Here is a 21,323-nt window from a genome sequence, read left to right as displayed (position 1 = left end):
CTTAAGGTAGGCGATCTACTATATATTTTACTGTTTATTTTAACAAGCTTAAGTGCAAATCATACAACAAGGGCGCCTCCTACTACTACTTTACTCCGAGTCTAACATACCACAATTGTAGGATTGTTATTTCTTGCCACAAATTTGTGGTAAGATACCTTTTTTCGAATGAGCTGCGACCACCCACCCCAAAGACCGAGTGGAGACGGGTTTTCTCCACATGCGTATTCGAGTGGTTGCCTCTCCAAGCAACCTATACTTGTGAGTAGCATCATTTGCATATCTAGACCAGATTGCAAGGATAATACACTATAGGGGCTCCCGGTGTCTCTGTGGTTTTTTTCTTTTTCGTTACACTAATTAGATACATTTTTTTTGTACAATCTCACCACTTCTATGTAATATGGACTACCTGAAATTTCCATGCAAAGTATGTTAACTCATTTTACCCTTCTACATAAATTTGAGAAGATTGGGCATAGCTTTGTACTGCATAGACTGTACACATATAGATTATACACATATAGTTTGCATTCTAGTGTTGTGGGCAACGCATGTGGTCGCTGCTACGCACGACACTGCATTGCTCCCCGATTTTCCCGGGTGCAATTAATCGTAAACACACTGAAATCCATGCAATTCTGAGGTTAATCGCAACACATGGGTGGAAACATCAGACAGTGTTCGCCTTGTGTTGCATTTCCTAAATGCGTTGGAAATCGCACAGATGGAGTCATGGCCTAGCCCCCATCACCCTGTCCATGACATGTGATTCTGCCAGTAGTGAGGGTACATTCTATTGGCGCTGCAGAATTCATTTAATGGTTGAATATGACTAGGCAAAATGCTTTTGACCAGTGGAAATATCCATCATGTTTGCATGGCCATTCGCTGCACGATTTGCCAGGTTATTATGTAGCTATGGAAACCCACCCTTTGGTGAATGGGGAAACTCGCTTCATCTCCAGACAAAGTGTGTCAGACGAAGTATGCCCTGCTTCATCAGATATTGTTCTGCAGTGTCTAGAAGGTTATTTGCAGTTGAGGATATTCGGACAGCTGTAGTTGTCTACTGGCCTGCCATCTGTAGACTAAGGTTGCAAGTCTATGGCTTCTTTCACTAATTTCATACTAGCAGTCTCTGGCCCCTTAGAGACCAGAGACTGTTGGTACCAAAAAATGGGCTTACCGATGAATCGCCGCAATGACCCACCGGTCACGCCTCTCACCCATTGCCGCATGTCTCTCGCTCTGCTGTCACTATGACGGCAGAGCTCTGTGAGATGGTCAGGAGGCGATTTCATTGGCTCCTGACCCTGTCATTGTTGTGAGCCAATGGGATTGGTTCACAGTGATCAACTGGTGCTCCTGACCGGCTCACAGAGCTCTGCCATCATAGCGTCAGCAGAGCAAGGGGCCTGAGCCGAGGGAGACAGCGGCGGGTCCATACGGTGTGGTAACTGAAATCTATGCCCTGGCAGGAAAAAACAGCCACAAACAAGGCATAAATTTCAATTACTGCGGGTTAAAAGCGGTTAAAGCAAACCTGAACTGAAAATTAAGTCAAAATAAACATACACAGGTCATACTTACCTACCGTGTAGTCTACTCATCAATCTTTCTCCTCTCCTACGTTCTGTCTGTCCACTAATGGATGGTATTCTCCATCCCTGTAACCTCTTCCGATTCAACACTCGGTTCACTTATAATATCGCCCACTTGAGCCATGGGGAAACATGGGCCTTACCTTGCTCATCAGTTGTCCTTTCATTTATAACTGACAGCAACTGATTTAGTGGAAAAGGGCCCTTATGCTGGGTACACACGATGAGATTTCCCGTTCGATTCCCGGATCGATTCGATTAAATCAAACATGTTCGATTGGATTTCGATCGATTTTTTCATGATAGGTATGCAAAATCGACAGAAAAAACGATCGAAATCCAATCGAACATGTTTGATTTATTCGAATCGATCCGGGAATCGAACGGGAAATCTCATCGTGTGTACCCAGCATAAGGCTTTCAGCTTTAGGAGAGACAAGTACGACCTGATCTAGTCGAAACTGGACAAAATCATTGTTAAAAGAAAATGGTGAGCTGAGAGGAACTGAGGGCAAGGTAAGTATGCAATATTCATTTGCAGGTACCTCATGTGTTTATTTTAAATAATTGCACTTAGTTCAGGTATTCTTTAATACTAAATGAAACTGCTCCCAATGTATTACGTGTAACTAGCACACTAAGGAAATGATTGCATGGACCACAGAGCTTCATTTGAGCATCACTACAGTTCTCTTTTCATACAGTTAAGTCCATAAATATTTGGACAAAGACAACTTTTTTTTTTCAAATTTTGGTTCTGTACATCACTACAATGAATTCTATTGTATTGCAGACTTTCAGCTTCAATTCAGTGGGGTGAACAAAAACGATTGCATAAAAATTTGAGGCAACTAAAGCATTATTTTAACACCATCCCTTGATTTCAGGGGTTCAAAAGTAATTGGACATTTGACTCAAAGGTTATTCCATGGGCAGGTGTGGGCAAGCCTAAGGCCTCGTTCACATTGGGTACGTTCAGAAATGTATCTAAGCGCATTATAAAAAACGCTTGCATTGATGTATTTCTGAATGCTTTTCAGTGCGTGCGGTGCACTTTTTTTTTAAGCGGACCCATGCATTTTACATGCGCTTAAAGAGACTGAAGCGAGTCTAAATTCTCTTTTTTAACCTGTATTCATGATAAGCCCAGCTAAACCGCCGCTATCCCGTGGCAAAGCGAGGGGTTAATACCCCCCAAATCCACTCTGTGGTGCCCGGGGAACGCTTCCTGATTAAGGCAGAGCTACAGCCATAAGCTCTGCCTCAAGCATGTCAACCCCCGCTGATCGCCGCCTCTCCCCCGCCCCTCTCAATCTGCCTTCACAGAGAGGGGCGGAGATCCGTGCGGCGATTGACGCGCATGGAGGTAGAGCTGCAGCTTTCTTGGTCGTGGATTTTGCTGCTCATGGAGGCAAAGCTTTTGCCTCCATGAGCAGCAAAATCCACGACCAAGAAATTCGGGATTTGGGGGGTATTAACCCCTCGTTTTGCCGCAGGATAACGGCGGTTTAGCTGGGCTTATGGGGCTTAACATGAATACAGGTTAAAAAAGAGAATTTAGACTCGCCTCAGAGTCTCTTTAAATGTGTTTTTGTTCAGCATGTTTTGCTTATTTGATGTAGCAGTTGTCAATAAAGATTTGTTTTCATTTGAAATATTTTTTTATTTTTTTTTAATGAGGGCTAAAAAAACGCATCTCCTAATTCACCCATTCACTTGCATTGCTGTGCTCTTCACACAAAAACGCATGCAACACCAAGTTTCTCAAACGGACAGTAACAAACGCATAGATGTGAATGTGGTACATTAGAATCAATGGAAAAAGCTGTACCTAGCAAAGCGCATAGCACAATGCGCTGTGAAAAAGCGTACAACAACGTCCCTAGCGTGAACGAAGCCTTAAAGAGAATCTGTACTCTAATATTCTTACACTAAAAAGCATACCATTCTATTCCTTATTTTCTCCTGTGCCCCTCTGTGCTGTTTCTGCTACTCTCTGCTGCAATCCTGGCTTGTAATTAACAGTTTTAGGCAGTGTTTACAAACAAACTAACCAGCTTGTGATAGGCTCACATAAACAAAGTGTGTGAGTCATACAGAGTCTGCAGGGGGCCTGCAGAGGGTGTGTATCGCTTCTATCCAATCACAAGCAGCCCTGCACATTCCACACATTCAAGCCTTAGCCCGACAGACACGACAGAGGAAAGGAGATAAGATTTATTACAGAGACAGTGCAATTAGGAAAGGCTGCAGTAAGCCAGAGCACATTAGAACAGGCATAGGAACTTATAGGATAGAAGAACGAAGGCTAAAAAATTTGTTACAGAGTCTCTTTAAGGAGCTTCTTGCCACTGATCTGATCTAGCCGTTATAGATCGATCCATGCTTGTCTATCTGATGAATGTTGTATCCCGATAGTGTGCTGTTACCTCCGCTGCAGGATGTGCCAGCATTGCTCTGGGACAAGCTTCACTAAGAAATGTCACTCACATACTAATATAAACAGATGTTGTTTGAGTGTAACATCAACTGGCAGCACTTTTGTGTTCTTCTCTTGTTATCCAGAGGATACTTATACAGACTTTAATTAGTGGGACTGATGAAGGCTTATCCAGACATGATTTATGAGGAACAGAAACCAGAAGCAGCGGTGATGCTGGTATTAAGAACAATTACAGACCTTGTTTTATGTTCTAGTGAACGGCAGAAGAATCTCAATCAGTTGCTGTTGGAAACTGTTTTACTTTTGCCCCGGTTTTTATAATATGGTTAATTTGGCACTCCTAGCAAACTATTCTACTGTTCATTTCGAGTGCATTGTTCCCCTTCAAACCCCACCCATTAGAAGCTGCTCTATTATCCCCCGCAATGTCATTCCTCCTCCCACCTCCATAGATACAGATCTATCGCTCTGCTGCGCACATGGGATGCCGCTGAACACCACTCGTGCACTCGGTGTGTGTCCGTAGCTGAATGTCTGTACAGCCTGTAAAGCAATGTACACCCATTAGACGTTTTTGGTCCAAGACCATCGTTTGCTTTTTTAAAGGGGTTCTGTAGAGGGTTTAAAAAAACAAAAACTGACACTTACCTGGGGCTTCTATCGGCCCCCTGCAGCTGTCCTGCGCCGTCTTCCTACGATTCTCTGTTCCCCGCTGCCGGTCCGCGTGCTCGCTTCCGTGCGCGTCATCGGGAGCTTACTGTGCACGCGCAGTACATGAAAACTTTGTACTGCGCCTGTGCAGTAAACTCCAGATGACATGCGTGGGAGCGAGCACTAATCGTTTAGTTAGACGAATAATTAGACCGGGACCGGCGGCAGGGAACGGAGGATCGTAGGAGGACGGTGCAGGACATGACAGCTGCAGGGGGCTGCTCTGTGTACCATTGTCCCCTGATATTGGCTTCTGCCTTCTCCGTAATTATTTGTGTTGGAGGTTTTCAGCCGGTTGCTGTTACTAACTCCCCCCCCCACACACACACACACACACTCCCGACGCATAGCAACAGTACACGACTCTAGCCTGCAGGCTATTGATGTGTCTGTCAGCCTCCGCCCTGCACAATGTCGATCAAGGGATTGGTTACCGATCTTCCACTGTGCAATGCTGCTCTTGCTTAAATATGGACCTTAATAAGCTGGCACCAGCTTTATCTGTATACAGATTAAACCTTCCCCGTCTCCCTTTCATAAACTGCTGCTAGACTGAATGCCCTGAGGGCTGTTGGACTGAGCTAGTATTACATGTTTCTGGCCACCAAGGATCAATAAGGCCTATTGTTCTGACTCTTATTTAGTGTTTGGAAATAATGTGATGTTAGACTCTTGTAAACATAGAACTGTGTGTGCAGGTTGTAACAACAATAAAATACAATTGCTGCCCATGTTATCAGATACAAGAAATACACTGCAGGCCAGTAATGAAACAGTTCCTCTTATTATCTAATGGCAGAACAGAGCTGATGTGCATTGTCCTTCTTATCTGTCTGTCTTTTCCATTCCTTTACTGTGCAAATAAAGTTTGTTTGAACTTAGCTACAACCTTTCAGGAATTCTTGCACCCTTGGACACAATCATCAAAGGCACAGCAGGCCAATATGAAAACAATGATATTTATTAGTACTACAGTTCCTTGACAATAATACACTTTGCAAAGCATCACTTCCTTTGTTTTCGGTATCAAAACTCCTCACTGGTGTAAGTAAAAGTAAGCATTCATGTCTACCTTTTGGGAGGGAGGGGGGGGGGGGAATAAAAAATACCAATTTAGGTGGTATTTTACAGAGCTGAACACATTTGGAGAAACAGGGGGAGCAGGCATGTATGGGAGACTTTCCTGATGCCCATTGCTCCCCCTGTTTTCCTCCGACCCCCTCCTTTCCTACCTAAATGCCCCCGACAACCTCTTCCGGGTTGGCCATTAGTGCCCTGGCGTGGCTGTGCCTGTCCTACATCCCACACCTGTGGCCAGGAGCCCTCTGCGCATGCTGTCATGCACAGTGTGCTCCCGGCCGCACTATGCAGGACACGCGTAGCCGCACCAGCACACTAACGGCCGACCCAGAAGAGGCTGTCAGGTGTCATTTAGTTAGGAAAGGAGTGGGTCGAAGGCGATCGGGGGGGGGGGGGGGGGGACATCAGGACAGCTTCCCATACATGCCTGCTCCTCCTGTTTCTCCAAGTGTTTCAAGCTCGTGTATCCTTTGAGGGTTTAACTTCATACACATTTTCAAGTTTTGTGTCTTGAAAAGAAATGAAATCCTTTACAAATCATTTTGGGCAATGGTTACAGTACCTGCAGAGATACGCTGCTTGTGCAGGTCCTGCTGTATGAAGAGGGGAGGGGGGACGATATGCGAGTGGCAATCTGCTGTGGGATCTTCCTTTTGAACTTTACTAACATTAAATACTAAGGTAGAGTTGTGATAAAGAACAAAAGTGATTCCAAAACACGTTAGATGGTCTGTTGTAATAAAGCATGATTTTTGTAGACATGGTGGTTGTACGTTGCAAGCACCACATTCATAGGTAATCTTTCTCAGATATGACTGCTCCTTCTCTTTTCTTGGTGTAACGCCCCATCCCCCACCCTGCACGTACCGTTATATTGCCATGGTTTTGTTGTGGGACAGAATGGAGTCCACCAATGTTATTTCCTGAAAAGCTAGTTTCATATGCTCACACTTCAGATGACACGTTATCGTTTCAAGTAAAACAGAATTCCCTCTTCTGTTTTTTTGTCAACATGAGAGGCAAAGGCAAGTGAAAGTGGCTGCTTTCTGTTGCTGTTTGCTGGCCATACCAAACACTCACAGTAGGTCTGATTCATCCAGACACAAGTTTAATGGCAATCATGTTACCAGGGTGTGGGACAACCCAAAATATGCTCATTGAAGAGATGATATCAGTATACACATACAAAACTTGCCCGGGAAGGCAGGTGACATTAGGCAATAAAACTGTTACACAATTCAATCAAGACAAATTGTACCCAAAACAAGTAATAAAAAACATAAAATAACCCCATAGTTGCTGATTCCAGGCTAGGTACTGCACTATAATATTCCAAGACATTATATCCTTATAATAATATAAGCGGAGTTATTTTACAATGATACATGCTTGGCTTTTACATTAAATGTAGGTTAGCTTACTTATTTAGAGACTCTAATATAAAGTGTCCATTTTTGTTAGCCTCCCCAAGAAAGTATGATAGAAGTCTCAAGGCCCCATGGTCCCCTATTGCCATGTTCCCTAAGTTTTTCATTCGAGTAGAAGTGGCCGCTACTGTGAGTGAGTTCCCATACAGTGCATGCCCAGTACATGTGAGTAATTGAACTGGGCATACACAGTTTGTGAACTTGCAGAAGCCCAGTTCAAATGCATGTTCTGGGCATGCACAGTTCAGGAACTTGGGTATTCTCAGTTCAAATAATCTTGTGGCAGTGGGAGCTTTGATTTGACTGAGTTCTGTAGAGACTGAAGAGATGCCAGTCTAGTTTTGATCGCATAGCAGGGCATTACAGTAGTCAAGATGGGATATGAGAAAATTCAAGACTGTGCTAAGCCATGTTGATGATATGACCTATGACATGACTGTAAATGTCTGTCATCTAAAGGCTAACTAGGCCTGATGGATCACTTGTGTGCTTCTCTTTACTCCGACCTAAGTATATCAACCCCTCTGTCATCAGAAAGTAGATGTCTGTGACTGAATGAAGCTTTTGCCCACATGGAGTCATTTCTCAGTAGAATACATATGGAATGTGACACGATTTAGATCTGGCTTAAAGCCCAATCTACACGATACGATTCTTTGTACGATTCAATTACGATTCTATTTACGATTCGATTAAATCTGACATGTCCGATCGGGATTCGATTCAATTCGATTTGCCATTGCAAAACAATGGCGAATTGAATTGAATCGAATCGAATCCCGATCGGACATGTTGGATTTAATTGAATCGTAAATAGAATCGTAATCGAATCGTACAAAGAATCGTATCGAGTAGAGTGGGCTTTAAAAGTGTGACAGATTCACAGAAGCGTCCATGTACTGTAATAAGCTCTGTTCTGTACTATATAGAAATCTTTGTGGTGGTGTTTTGCATGTTTCTATGCTAAAACTTGAAAATTGATTATATCTGGCTAAAAATAGGCATGAATGTGATGTTTGCTAGCTTTGTGGTTTGAAAAAAACATATTTTTATCTTAAATAGCACTATTGCCTTACAACATGAGGGATGGGTGTAAGTGTATTCACTTCATAAATTTGTGTTTGTGTTACATATTATTACATATACCAGTGTGGGGGCTCATTCACATGAGCATCTTGGCACTCACTTTCCTGGCAGCTTTCCCATTGAAAAACTGCCGATTTTCTACTGGGAGAACTCACACAGGCATATGTATATGTATAATTGGTGATCATCTAGCACACATTAGCCAAAAGGCATGCAGTGTCTCAAAAGTGACAAATTGTATTTCACTCCGGTGGCTGTAACATGGTTCTAAACACCACAACCAAGTGCAAGTGGCTGCCACATGCCTGATATGCAGCAGGAGGTGCCAGCTGATGTCTGTGCAGATGGCCCTTGTGCTGTTTGTGTAACTGGGTGCAATGACTGGGTGTGGTGCGATTACATGAATGACATTTGGCAACACGCGGTGATAACTGTCACGGCAGAGCGGATCTTTAAAGGAATATTGTGGGGGGTGAATGAGTTGAACTTACCTGGGGCTTCTAATGGTCCCCCACGGACATCCTGTGCCCGCACAGCCACTCACCGATGCTCCGGCCCCGCCTCTGGTTCACTTCTGGAATTTCAGACTTTAAAGTCTGAAAACCACTGTGCCTGCGTTGCCGTGTCCTCCCTCCTGCTGATGTCACCAGGAGCGTACTGTGCAGGCGCAGACCATACTGGGACTGTGCAATTCACTCCTGGTGACATCAGCAGGAGCGAGGACACGGCAACGAAGGCACAGTGGTTTTCAGACTTTAACCACTTCCGGATTCTGGGGGTTTTGGCTGATCTGTGCTGTGGGGGCTCTTCAGCCCGCAGCACAGATCAGAAATCAGACAGAGAGATCAGACTTCCCCCCCCCCTTTTTCCCCACTAGGGGGATGTCCTGCTCGGGGGGTCTGATCGCCGCCGCGCTGCTGTGCCTAGCGGGGGGGGGGGGCTCCTCAAAGCCCCCCTCCGCAGCACTAGTCCTCCCTCTGCCTCCTTCCCTCCCTCTCCCGTCCCCTGTGTGCGGCGCAGGACGGAAAGCCGTCCTGCGCCGGATAGGATAGGCTTTAGCCTATCAGATGCTGGCGAACCCCGGCCAATCAGAGGCCGGGGATCGCCGATCTCCTCTACGGCGCTGCTGCGCAGCAGCGCCGTATATATGTAAACACCGGGGAAGATCTTCCCCGCGTGTTTACATTTACCCTGCGAGCCGCGATCGGCGGCTCGCAGGGTGTTCACGGAGACACCCTCCGTGAACTGACATGTACGAGCGGCCGTTTCCATGCAATCCACTTCAGGATTCAGGGGCGTAGTTAAGCGTACGCAGAATCCTGAAGTGGTTAAAGTCTGAAATTCCAGAAGTGAACCAGAGGCGGGGCCGGAGCATCGGTGAGTGGCTGCGCGGGCACAGGATGTCTGCGGGGGACCATTAGAAGCCCGGGGTAAGTTCAACTTATTTTCCCCCAACCCCCCTACAGTATTCCTTTAAGATCTACAACGACTCTCACACAAAGTGCTGCAATTATTTGAACTCTCGTTTGCACCCATCCTATGCCTTCAGGTGTACCTGCTGGCAGGAGGATGAATCTGGGGATGCCGCTGTGATCCATTTTCCTGCTTCGTTACATGAGTATTCAGCTTAAAGGACAACTTTAGCGAGAAGTATGTGGAGGTTGCCATATTTATTGATTTTTTTTTTAAGCAACACTAGTTGCCTGGCTATCCTGTTGATCCTCTGCCTCTAATGCCTTTAGCCATAGACCCTGAACAAGCATGCAGCAGATAAGATGTTTCAGACATTATTGTCAGATCTGGCAAGATAAGCTGCATGCTTGTTTCTGGTGGGATTCAGACACTACTGCAGCCAAATAGACTAGCAGAGCAGCCAGGCAACTGATATTGTTTAAAAGGAAATAAATATGGCACCCTCAACATACATCACTACAGTTGTCCTTTAACAGTAATGGGAAAAAGCAAACTGTTAACAGCTTTAGGAGATGGAAACTGGTATGTGTTTAAACAGAAGAATGTAAGGCAGGGTTCACCCTTGTATGCACAAAAAATGCACTTGTATTTTCACACAAATTTTCGGACACCATGTGCATTTACTCGCACGTTTTACCACTGTAGCTAGTGACTGTAAATAGGATTGTGTGGTGTCAAACTATGCTGCGTTCTGCGCATGCGCAGTTACAAGTCTTTATGAACTGTGCATGCACAGAATGCTCCTGGCCACGGAAGCACAATCAAGGAGGCGCGTGGTCGGGAGTGTAGTCCACGACCCAAACCTTTTGTGGACATTAGTTGGAGCGACAAGGAACAGAGGGGTCCCATAGGATTCTGAGGGACCGCAGATACTATAGGGGGGCTGAAAGGAGCACCAGGTAAGGAAAACTACCTTTTCCCCCTGCCTTCCTTTAAACAATGCAAATTGCCTGGCTGTCCTGCTGATCCTCTGGCCTCTTATGTTAGGTACACACAGCGCAATTTTTTGACAGATTTACTGTCAGATCGATTATTTCTAACAAGTCCAATCTGATTTCTTATTGATTTGTCTATTGATTTTCTGTTCACTTCTATTGGAAATCAGATTGGACTTGTTGGAACTAATCGATCTGACAGTAAATCTATCAGAAAATTGCATCGTGTGTACCTAGCATTACATTTTATAGCCATAAACTCTGAATAAGCAGGCAGATCAAATTTTTTAACCCGACTAGCTGCATACTTGTCTCTGGTGTGTAGTTCCAACACTACAGCAGCCAAAGAGCTCAGAAGGACTGCCAGCCAGCTGGTAATGTTTAACCACTTGATGACCACAGCGCTAACCCCCCCTAAAGACCAGGCCATTTTTCTACTGTACTGGGCTGTGCAGGCTTTTCAGCCTCCCGCACAGCCCAGCTTGGGAGCCCAGCGATCGGACTCTCCTCCTTTTTTTGTCCCTAAGGGGACATGCCACCATAGGGATCCGATCGCTGCAGCACTTTTTTTTTTTTTTTTAGCCTCTATAAGGCTCTCTCTCCCTCCCTCCTCCTTCTCCCTCCTCCCCTCCGTGCACTGGAATTGGAACAGGACGACGATCTGTCCTGTTCCGCCTCTTAGGCATTAGCCTATGAGAGGACGGCGCTCCCCGGCCAATCAGAAGCCGGGGATCGCCGATCTCCTACAGCGCTGCTGGAGACCGCATCGCTGTACACTTGTAAACAAAGGGGATTTCTTTCCCCTTACGTTTACAAGCAGCCTGCTAGCCGCGACCGGCGGCTTGCAGGCTATTCACGGAACTCCGCTCCGTGAATGGGCAGGGAACGATTGTGCATGCGCACGGTCGTTCCCTGGGAAACTGCAGCCCCAGGACTTGACGCCAATTGCCGTTAGGCGGTCCAGGGGGCTCCCGCCGCGTTCACACCCATTGGTGTGAGGCGGTCCTTAAGTAGTTAATAAGAAATAAATATGGCAGCCATATCTTCTCACTTCAGGTTCCCTTTAAAGCAAATGTGAAGCATTTTTTTAAGTCTGATAGTTGCCAATGGAGAGGGAGGACTCTGAATCCTGTAGAGTCTTATCTGTCCTTTTACGGTTTTCCTGTTCCAGCGCTGTCCCGTTTGAATCCGTCGCCTCCGGGAGCCCTCGGAAGGCTTTGGAAGCTCTAGTGCCTCCGAGTGCTTCTGAGGACAAGCGGCTCTGTACTCTGCATGCGGGGTATGGGGTCTTCCGTATTCTGAATGCTTCCGAAACTCCCCAGGGATCCCGGGAAGGTGTATTCGACCAGTTGGTCGAACTCCAGGCCTGGAGGGCCAGTGTTTAGGATGGACTGAAAAAGAGAGGAATGTGTTCTACCTGATGGACCACACATTTCCTGATTCAAACCCATCAATTAATTTGAGCTGTGTCATAAAATTACCTCTGCGCTCGAAGGACCGGTTGGACATCCCTGCTCTGTAGGATCAAGAGCCTTCCCGCTCCATAGGTGAGTATCTGTCTTTAAAAAAAGAAAAATTGCTTCACATTTACTTTAACCACTTAATGACAAGCTGACTTATAAAAACATCATGCTAGAGCCTCTTAATGGCTCCAGACAGGCAGTGCTGCTGCCTCTGTGCATGTGTCCCGTTCACGTAAAAATAGTGAAAAAAAAAAAGCTCTCCAAAAATACACCTTTATTTCAAAATACTATATTGTCACCATACTTTGTACTAGCTAATAACCAGAACAAATAGGCAGATAAAATGTGTGGGTTTTATGCACAGTAGCAGTGTTTATATTATAACTATAGGGGATGAAATTGGAGAAATAGGGTATTTTTTCATTTTTTTCCTTGTTTTTTGCCTTTAAAATGCATAGAAAATAAAGTAATTACTGAAAACAAATATCAACTTCAAAAGCCCAATTGGTGGTTAAAAAACAAGATATAGATCATTTCATTGTAATTGGTAGTGATTAAGCTATTGGAAAACAAAAGGGATGAGCACTGAAAGGTGACAATCGCTCTTGTCCGTTAGGGTAAAAACTGCCTTGGTGTAAAGTGGTTAAATGAAACCATGCTCAACCCAGATGGTTTGTGTGAATTTGTAGTTCTGTTGGCCATCAGCTGACTAGGGAAGGGGCAGATTTGCAGTACCTAGCCACTGGCAGTACAGACACGTTTATTTTTTTTTTTTTTTAATATATATATATATATAATTATTTTTCTATTTTTTGCAACTCCTACAGGAAAACAGAACAGGGATAACCAGCAACATTTACAAATATACAGCATGCCTTTCTTTTATGTTTTGTCCACAGTTCCTGTTAAATGTTTTATAAGTTCCTCTAGAACTCCATAGCACAGCAATATAAATACAGTGCAGTCTCTGTCCTGTAGATAAGTATTGCATTGTACATAGACACTATTTCCACCAATACCCTTACCACTATCTCAGCCAAGGGGCAGATCCAGTTACTGTACTTTACATTTCAGCCATTTCTAATGTAGGAAAAACAATTGTGCTTGTCACATCTGTGTCTGAAGGAAATGGCTAAAATTATTCTGGCATCAGACTGAAACGGAAACAAAGCATAAGCCCAGTATGCATTGTGGAGGCTACCAACTGGTCTGCTAATATTTATAGCTCTGTGGACCCCAGTCAGGTTTTCACCCTGTCTGCTCTTCTATACTGTACTTACCTCATTATGCAACCATCTCTCTGGGTAATACCTTATTTTTTAGAAAATTGAGATAACTTACAATAGGTAAACGGGTATATTTTATCACAAGGATTCAAGAGGACATAACTGACGATTGTGGTCCATGCAACGGGACAGAAATGGAATGTACATGAAGATTTCTGCCCGATAGTTCTACTGTACTTAACATTCTGGTAGTAAAGCATGTCTTCTGGTTTGTCTCCATAACCATCGTTACAAACCCATTCAACTAGACTATGTACTGTAAATGATGCATGAGGTTTTCTGTACTTCAATATACCTTTCTAATTGTTATCTGTACTGTTTGTACTTCTCTACTGGTATTTGGAAAAACTTTAATAACTTATTTTACAAAAAATATTGTATATATGCATATGCAAATTTGCATGCTAATTTTGCATCTGGAAAATGACATGCAAATTGCACGCTTCTAGTGCATGCATGTCAAATCTGGCCCTCAGAGCCATTAAATTTGGCCCTTAAGTGGTTTCCCCACTTTGCATTATGTTTGGCCCACTCTCGACCACCAGGGAATCTATATTGGCGGTGATGCCCTAGAACACCAGGGAAGCAATTTTGGGGAGGTAGCGGGGAAAACACTAAACTCTAGGGAACTCTATGGGGGGTGGAGGGCACTAGACACCAGGGAGCTTTATAATGGAGGAAGGTTGCCAGTAGACATTGAGGTTGGGACTAGGTCCCAGTGTTCAATTTTGGCCCACTTTGTATTTTAGTTTGACACTCCTATGCTAGTGGTAACGTACCATAAGTAATTTAACTGATCACAAAGAATGTTATTGGTTGGGTTGGGAATACAGGTAATGCAAGGTGGCACTGTGGCTTTCAATGACAAAAATGCCATAGACTGTCAGACCCTGATACTTGGAGGCCTTGGAAAAAAAATAAAAGTATGGGTGGGGGGGGGGGGGGGGGTATATTTATTGTTCAATCTGGTGGCCACTTTTGTAATGCCAATTTTATTAAAGGGCAGTCAGATGTTGTATGGCAGTCACTGATATGACCAATCCTACAGGATCCCAACAGCCGATATAACCCATAAGCTGAATACTCACCTGACGAACAAGGTTACCCGATCCATCTACCTGCCTGGAGGAACACTCAACATCACACAGCGATACTTTTCTCTGGAGTCATGGGGGATCTTAAAGATCCGCAGTGACGGTTGTTATCACTACTCATAGCAAAGCATTGTTCGCCTAATCCTGAGCCTATACCCATGTCATGAGATCGCAGAAATGATCGCTCTTCACTCAAAAACACGTTGGTCATCTTCATCTTGAAAATCGCTGCAAAACTCATGTAGTGGGTACAGGCCTTTACTTTCCTGCCCATTGTTTGGCCTCTGCATTGGTGCAAACGCCATGCATGATGTGAGTTGCGGGAGGGGTGGAAGGGGTGTGTTGCTTGAGTTTCCTGTACTGAAGTCAAGCCAGTAAATTGCATACAGAGTGTTGAACACTAACTTGGTGAAAGTGGCACATTCCAAGATTGATCTGGACTTTTAGATATGTTCTTTTTTTTTTTTCTTCTTCTTCTTCTTCTTCTTTCAAACTTGCCCATTACCATTATGTACACTTGATACATCAAGTAAAATTGAGAAGGTGTTTAGAAGTGTTTCAAGAATGCTTTAGAAATACTTAAAGGCTTAGACATTTTATTATTGCTTAAGCCTATTATAAGCTGGTAAGTTCAGGAGCTGCCTAAGCTTTGTGGAGAACATTGTGTGTATATATCAGTATATATATCTATCACACCACAGACTGTTACAGTGAAAATCATTTATTTTCACCTTATACTCCTGGAATAAAATCCAGAAAGTGTCATCCCACATAAGCTTTTTCCATGGTGACAAGTTTGCATGAGCCAGAAAATGTCACAACGTTTAACTTAGGCAAAGTTAAAGTTTACCGCACAAATGTTTTCAGCTCCTGTGGACAGAAGTTTTTTACAATTAGTATAGATCACTGATTTTTTTTTCTTTGTTTTTGTTTTGTTATTCCTGGTAGCGAAATACAAGCTCAACTAAACCCAACAGTGAGTAAGGCAACTAAAGCTGATTCATATAAATTACAGCTGTTACCATTTTCTTAACTTAAATCAATATCTTGGTCAGGTGTAAACTTCTTTAAAAGCTACATACACATCCTAAATTACCACCCCTAAGCAATCAATCGCCATTGTTTAAATCTAGCATGGGCATAAGTGTCCCTGACATTGGCTGCCTTTTTCCTGGATGGTTGGATAGTGATTGGCCAACTGCTATGCTACTGCTTGCTATCAGTGTGTGCCTACTAATGTTTTTTAGAAGATGGAGTTCAGTATTCTCCCCAGGCTCTTTTAGCCGGGTGCTCCACCCGGCTAATTTTGGTGAGCACTCGGCTGTCATTAGCTCCCCTCTTCATATACTGTTAGCAAAGTCGTGCCAGCCCTGCATTCCCCGTCGTGCCCCACCCAGCTACTTTTTCATGCCACCCGGCTGGGAAAAGAATATGGAAAGAACACTGGAGTGCATGGAAGACATAGGCAGGAGCAGGTTGAGTGAGGTTCCATAGTATTCTACTCCAGCCAGCAGTACAAAACTTGAGGCTGTAAAAGGATGGAGGTGGAAAATGTTAGACCAGATTTCTGTTGCGATCTGATCTAATGTCTGCAGAAACACCATGGAGAATCAACGACTCTTATCTACATGTTTGGACATAAGAACATCAATGGCAGTAGTTGTCCTGCTTTGCACATCCCAGCATCGTCTAAATATTTACTAGGTTTTACTGAATAACACATATGAATCCGTGTTAATTGTTTGTCCCAGAACTCATTGCTCCCATATTATTTCTTTAGGAGTGTCGTAAGTAACAATGGCAGAAGCCCACCAGGCCGTAGCATTCCAGTTTACAGTAACTCCTGATGGTATTGACTTGAGATTAAGCCATGAAGCTCTACGACAGATCTATCTCTCTGGTCTCCACTCCTGGAAGAAGAAGTTCATCAGATTTAAGGTAATGGATGAAGGTGTTTACCTTGGTACTGTAAGGTGGATTAATTTGAATTTTTTTTTTCACTTAAAGAGACACTTAAGCCAGGAAAAAAAAAAAGAGTTTTACTCACCTGGGGCTTCTGCCAGCTCCCTGCAGCAGTCCTGTGCCCTCGCAGCCACTCACTAATCCTCTGCTCCCCCACTGCCAGCTAGTGTTGTTTTTGCCGACAGGCCCGTCAGGACTGGCCACGCGTAGCTTTTTCAGCATTCCCGACTGTAATTAGCGCTATTGCGGACCGCAACGTGTACGAAAATACGTGTTGCCGCATTACGCACGCATTGCGGCCCGCAATAGCGCTAATTGCAGTCGGGAATGCGGAAAAAGCTACGCATGGCCAGTCCTGACGGGCCTGTCGGCAAAAACGACACTAGCTGGCAGCGGGGGACCAGAGGATTATTGAGTGGCTGCGAGGGCACAGGACTGCTGTAGGGGGCTGGTAGAAGCCCCAGGTGAGTAAAACTCATTTTTTTTTTCCTGACTTAAGGTTCACTTTAAGTGACTACTTTTACAGAAAAATTCAAATTACAGGTCTACCTACTTATTTTTGGTGCAGTATCTTTTTCATTGTGTTTGAATGTATTATGGTTGTTACCACTATTTACAGATTATGATGAAAAGATGAACTCTATGAAAAAAAATATTTTAAATTTAGAAACCTATCCAAGATTTGGGGTCCCAAAGGAAGCAAAACAATGCAACAATTGTTCCATAACCCAACAGATGTGCACATTGTGGTCTGCAAATGCTCTAGAACAGTGGTCCTCAAAGTAAGGCCCGCTGGCGCTTTTTCACTGGCCCCCATACACAAAATGTATAACTTATAGATGTAGTCCACTGCACCTTTAAATATCAGCGGCCCGCATACAGAATAGCAGTGCTGTCACCACCCATCCACATACTGTAGAAGCCAGCGAGCAGCCATTTGCTGGCTTCCAATCCAATTCTGCATCAGGTGACACTGCTGTCCAAATGGACGTCAGGTTATCACCTGGGTATACTTCGCTGTCTGGTGCACAAAGACGTTCTTCGGGCGCCACATGACTGAATGGCTGCTGCTGTGAGCTCTCCTCTAGGAATGATTGGGGGAAATCAATACCTAAATTCAATGTAATGTTTTTCAACATCATTTTATGTATGCTCAGGCCTGCCCAGCAGTCTGAAGTATGTTGACCTGGGCCCTTGACCGTGAAGGCTTGGGGACCCCTGCTCTAGAATAACTGCAGTGTTTGTTTCCTGATGAAGGAACCATTTATGATAGTGAAAATTTGAATATGTTCCTACATGAAGAATAAATAATAAAGAGACCCTGAAGCAGGAAAAAAAAATTATGATATGATTTCCACTTGTGCGGCGCAATTTGCTCGCGGAAAACGCGTCAACGAATCCGCATACGGTTGCGGATTCGTTGACATTTTCATGCGTATTTTCACGCGGAATCGTTTGCGATTTTAACCATGTCAATGCTGGCAAGCATTGACATGGCTTTTTTAACTAAATCGCGCGCGGAAACGCCGGGAAAACTGCAAGACTCAAGTGCTTGCGGTTTTCCTATTTAGTTACATGACCGACGATTCGCGTGCGGGTGTGCGGCGTGCGAATTCTGACGGCTCTGCTGTGCAGATTTTTTCTGCAGAGCGAGCCGCACAGAATTCCTGACAAGTGGAAACGGCGCCATCCACTAGTATTGTTTGAGCGAATCTGCATGCAGGAAACGCATGCAGATTCTCTCTAGTGGAAACGAGCCCTCAATATCCCAATCACAAGCGATAATTTGATTTGTAAGGGCTGGTTCAGACAGGCTTCTGTGGGACAGCTGACAGTGGCTTGTTTATCCGATGCTAAACGCTTGCTACCGATGCTACTGAGCAAAAATCGTTTTGTATTGGTTCCCGGCACTGTTGTTGTGTTGCATTTTGAGCAATTTGGGGATAAGAAACCGCCGATGCTGGACATTACATGTAGCATGAAGGACCATGGAGTTGTTTATGTAAACCACTCCAAAAGATGTCACTGTCATTTAAAAAACGCTTCCAGTTATTTGAATGTAACGGTGGTTGATCACTTTTATGGGCCACCGAAAACACATAGTTTATTGCCTGTCTGAATCAGCCCTAAAATAACCCCCTGTTAGTCCCATGATCTTTCCATCACTTCTGTGGGTAAAAAACAAATAGAACTAAACCATTGGTAGCAGGTGTGAACATAGATTGATGTTGGTTTTGGATGCTGGGGAGAGGTTGGTGCCATGATAAAATCTTGGCAGTACTTATCTATATTTCCTATGCCAAGGCTGTCCTGTTGGCAGCAACCAGTAGAGATACCTAGCCACTCTGGCAGGTTGCACCCTGGTGCATTTTCACATAGTTTTCAGAGAAAATAAGCTGTGCCTTCCTTCACGCAGTCACAGGATGATGCAATCCGAGCAGCAGCAGTCCTGACAAAACCTGTATTTAAGGCACATATCACACTTATGCGGTTTTTCCAAAATTTACATTTTTTTTGTCTGTGTTTTGTCATTTCTGGTTTTTGCTGCAGCTTTACAGAAATCCTTTTCAAAGGACTCCACTTTTTAAAAGTGAAGGGAAAATTGCATTCGATTTTAGAAAAGTGTTATCCCTGCCTAAATCCAACAAATTGTACATCTTAAGTCACTAAAAGACTTGATTTTTGATGTAACATTTGAGGACTCCCAATAGCTAGGCTTTTAGATGATATTTTTTGAGACTAGAGGCAAGCTCTAGGCTCTAGTAATTGATGCAATATACTTTCATTACTGATTTTATTCTCCTATCACAATAACGATATGTCACCTCTAGTATGTGCCGTGTAAGCATTGAAGGCTCATACACATGGGCAACTTTTCTGCTCGACCAGGGGCGTAGCAATAGGGGTTGCAGAGGTAGCCACCGCATCAGGGCCCCTGGGCCAGAGGGGCCCCGAAGGACCCTCCTCAACTTCAGTATTAGCTCTCTATTGGTCATGTGCTCATAATAATCACTTCTATTGATGCTTTAAATAGTGGTAATCGTTAACAAACTGCTCCCCACCCCCTTCTTGCACCTCTGACACTGTAGTTGCCATTGGCAGGTTTTGGTGCGCAGTATCAATTGTTATGTATAGAGTGCTTGGGGGGGGGGGGCCCATTGTAAAACTTGCATCGGGGCCCACAGCTCCTTAGCTACGCCACTGTGCTCGACCAAGCGATTGCACGACTTGTATTTTCCATGCACCAACCAACAGAATAACAAACCTATTTGCATACTGTGCACGCAAGCGGAACAACGGACTGCATGATATGGCCGCATTCAAAACAAATACAAGTCGTTCACTTGTTCAGACGTTAACAACTGTACAATCTCAGCCCAACAGTTGTGTGAGTTGATCCGTCTGTTGGATCGTGCAAACCATCCATTATCAGTCGCTCGTCTAGTCCTTTATCACGCGTTCACATGTGCAAGTATTGTCCAACAGACCAAGTTTGGACAATAGTTGGGCGGAAAAGTTGGACGTGTGTATGAGCTTTTTAACTCTATGCTTATACTTATAGTAAACTAGCTACATAGTGTGCTGATCTCTGCTTGTAAAATTCATCTGCCCCTGCACAGCTTATCATACCTATAGATATCACTTCAGCAAACAAGGAGTGTGGCGGGATACAGCTACTGCTGACTCATTTTTGTAATGTAAAATGTAATGACATGCTTGCATTGTAAAACAGTACTAAAATTAGTATTGCAAGAATATTGCCTTATTGATCAGAACAACATTTTAAGATACTCAAGTAGACTAGCACTTAAAAAGATCTGCTATTGGCAGGGCCGGTTCTAGACTCTTTGCCGCCTGAGGCAAACTTGTGAAAAAAAGCCGCACCCCCCCCCCCCACCCCCCCCAGAATAGGAAGCCTGGAGGGGGTAGCGAGCAGGAAGGGGGTATTGGGCACAGTGGTGGGGAGGGGAGTTGGACTTTCCCATCCCCCACCTGAGTCCCCTGATCTGCGCTCCCTCTCTGGCTATTAAATGCAGCAGCGAGCGTATATTGTCAGGCAGCGGGCGGGGATGACTCGCCTCCTCCGCGTTCCAGCATGTGTTCCACTCTCGTCACTTCCTGCAATGCCGTCCACTTACAGTACAGTGGGCGGCATTGCAGGAAGTGACGTGAGTGGAACACACGCTGGAAGAGGTAAGTCATCCCCGCCCGCTGCCTGACAATATACGCTCGCTGCTGCATTTAATAGCCAGAGGGAGAGCGCAGTTTTCTGCTAGTGGTGCCGCCAATTCCCCCTACCCCCCCCCCCCCCCCCCAAATTTTCCGCCTAAGGAATCCACCTAACCCTGCCTTATAGGCGGATCGGCCCTGGCTATTGCAGAACAATCTTCACTTCTTAAAAATACTAGTTTGCTGACCATACATCCAACCTGAATTAGTCTTCTAAAGCTGAGAGGGATTTGGACTCGATCCCTCGGGCGACAGTGCAGGTCCAAGACTATACAGACATGTAGCTAGCCTCCACACTAGCTATGCGTTCTGTGGCTATGCAGGGTAGAGGAGGATGCATGAGGAGCATCACAGAGGACTCAGGAGGAGTGGAGAGAACCATGCCCTCGGTCAGCGCTTGGCCAAGTTGAATCGCCAGACTGATTGCTGGCCGAGGCATCAAGGGAGGTTGCTGGCCACTGTCCACATGCTAGATTCCCAGCAGAGGCTGCCATCTAGCAAATGTACCAAAGATGATGCAGTTTGAATG

At 44.6% G+C, this 21,323-nt stretch overlaps 1 protein-coding gene across 2 annotated transcripts in view; it reads left to right on the top strand.

Annotated features, from left to right (window-relative positions):
• Positions 1 to 21,323, top strand: part of CPT1A (carnitine palmitoyltransferase 1A) — a 101,789-nt gene that overhangs the window by 6,351 nt on the left and 74,115 nt on the right. For both annotated transcript variants that reach the window (XM_068260367.1, XM_068260366.1), the window contains exon 2: positions 16,383 to 16,540. In XM_068260367.1, the coding sequence (XP_068116468.1) occupies positions 16,400 to 16,540 (141 nt within the window). In that variant the 5' untranslated portion in view covers positions 16,383 to 16,399. The remainder of the gene's footprint in view (positions 1 to 16,382; positions 16,541 to 21,323) is intronic.

Source organism: Hyperolius riggenbachi, chromosome 11, assembly GCF_040937935.1.
Source record: "Hyperolius riggenbachi isolate aHypRig1 chromosome 11, aHypRig1.pri, whole genome shotgun sequence".
NCBI lineage: Eukaryota > Metazoa > Chordata > Amphibia > Anura > Hyperoliidae > Hyperolius > Hyperolius riggenbachi.
Note: the sequence above shows the minus strand (reverse complement) of the source record. Positions and strands in the feature narration are given on the sequence as shown.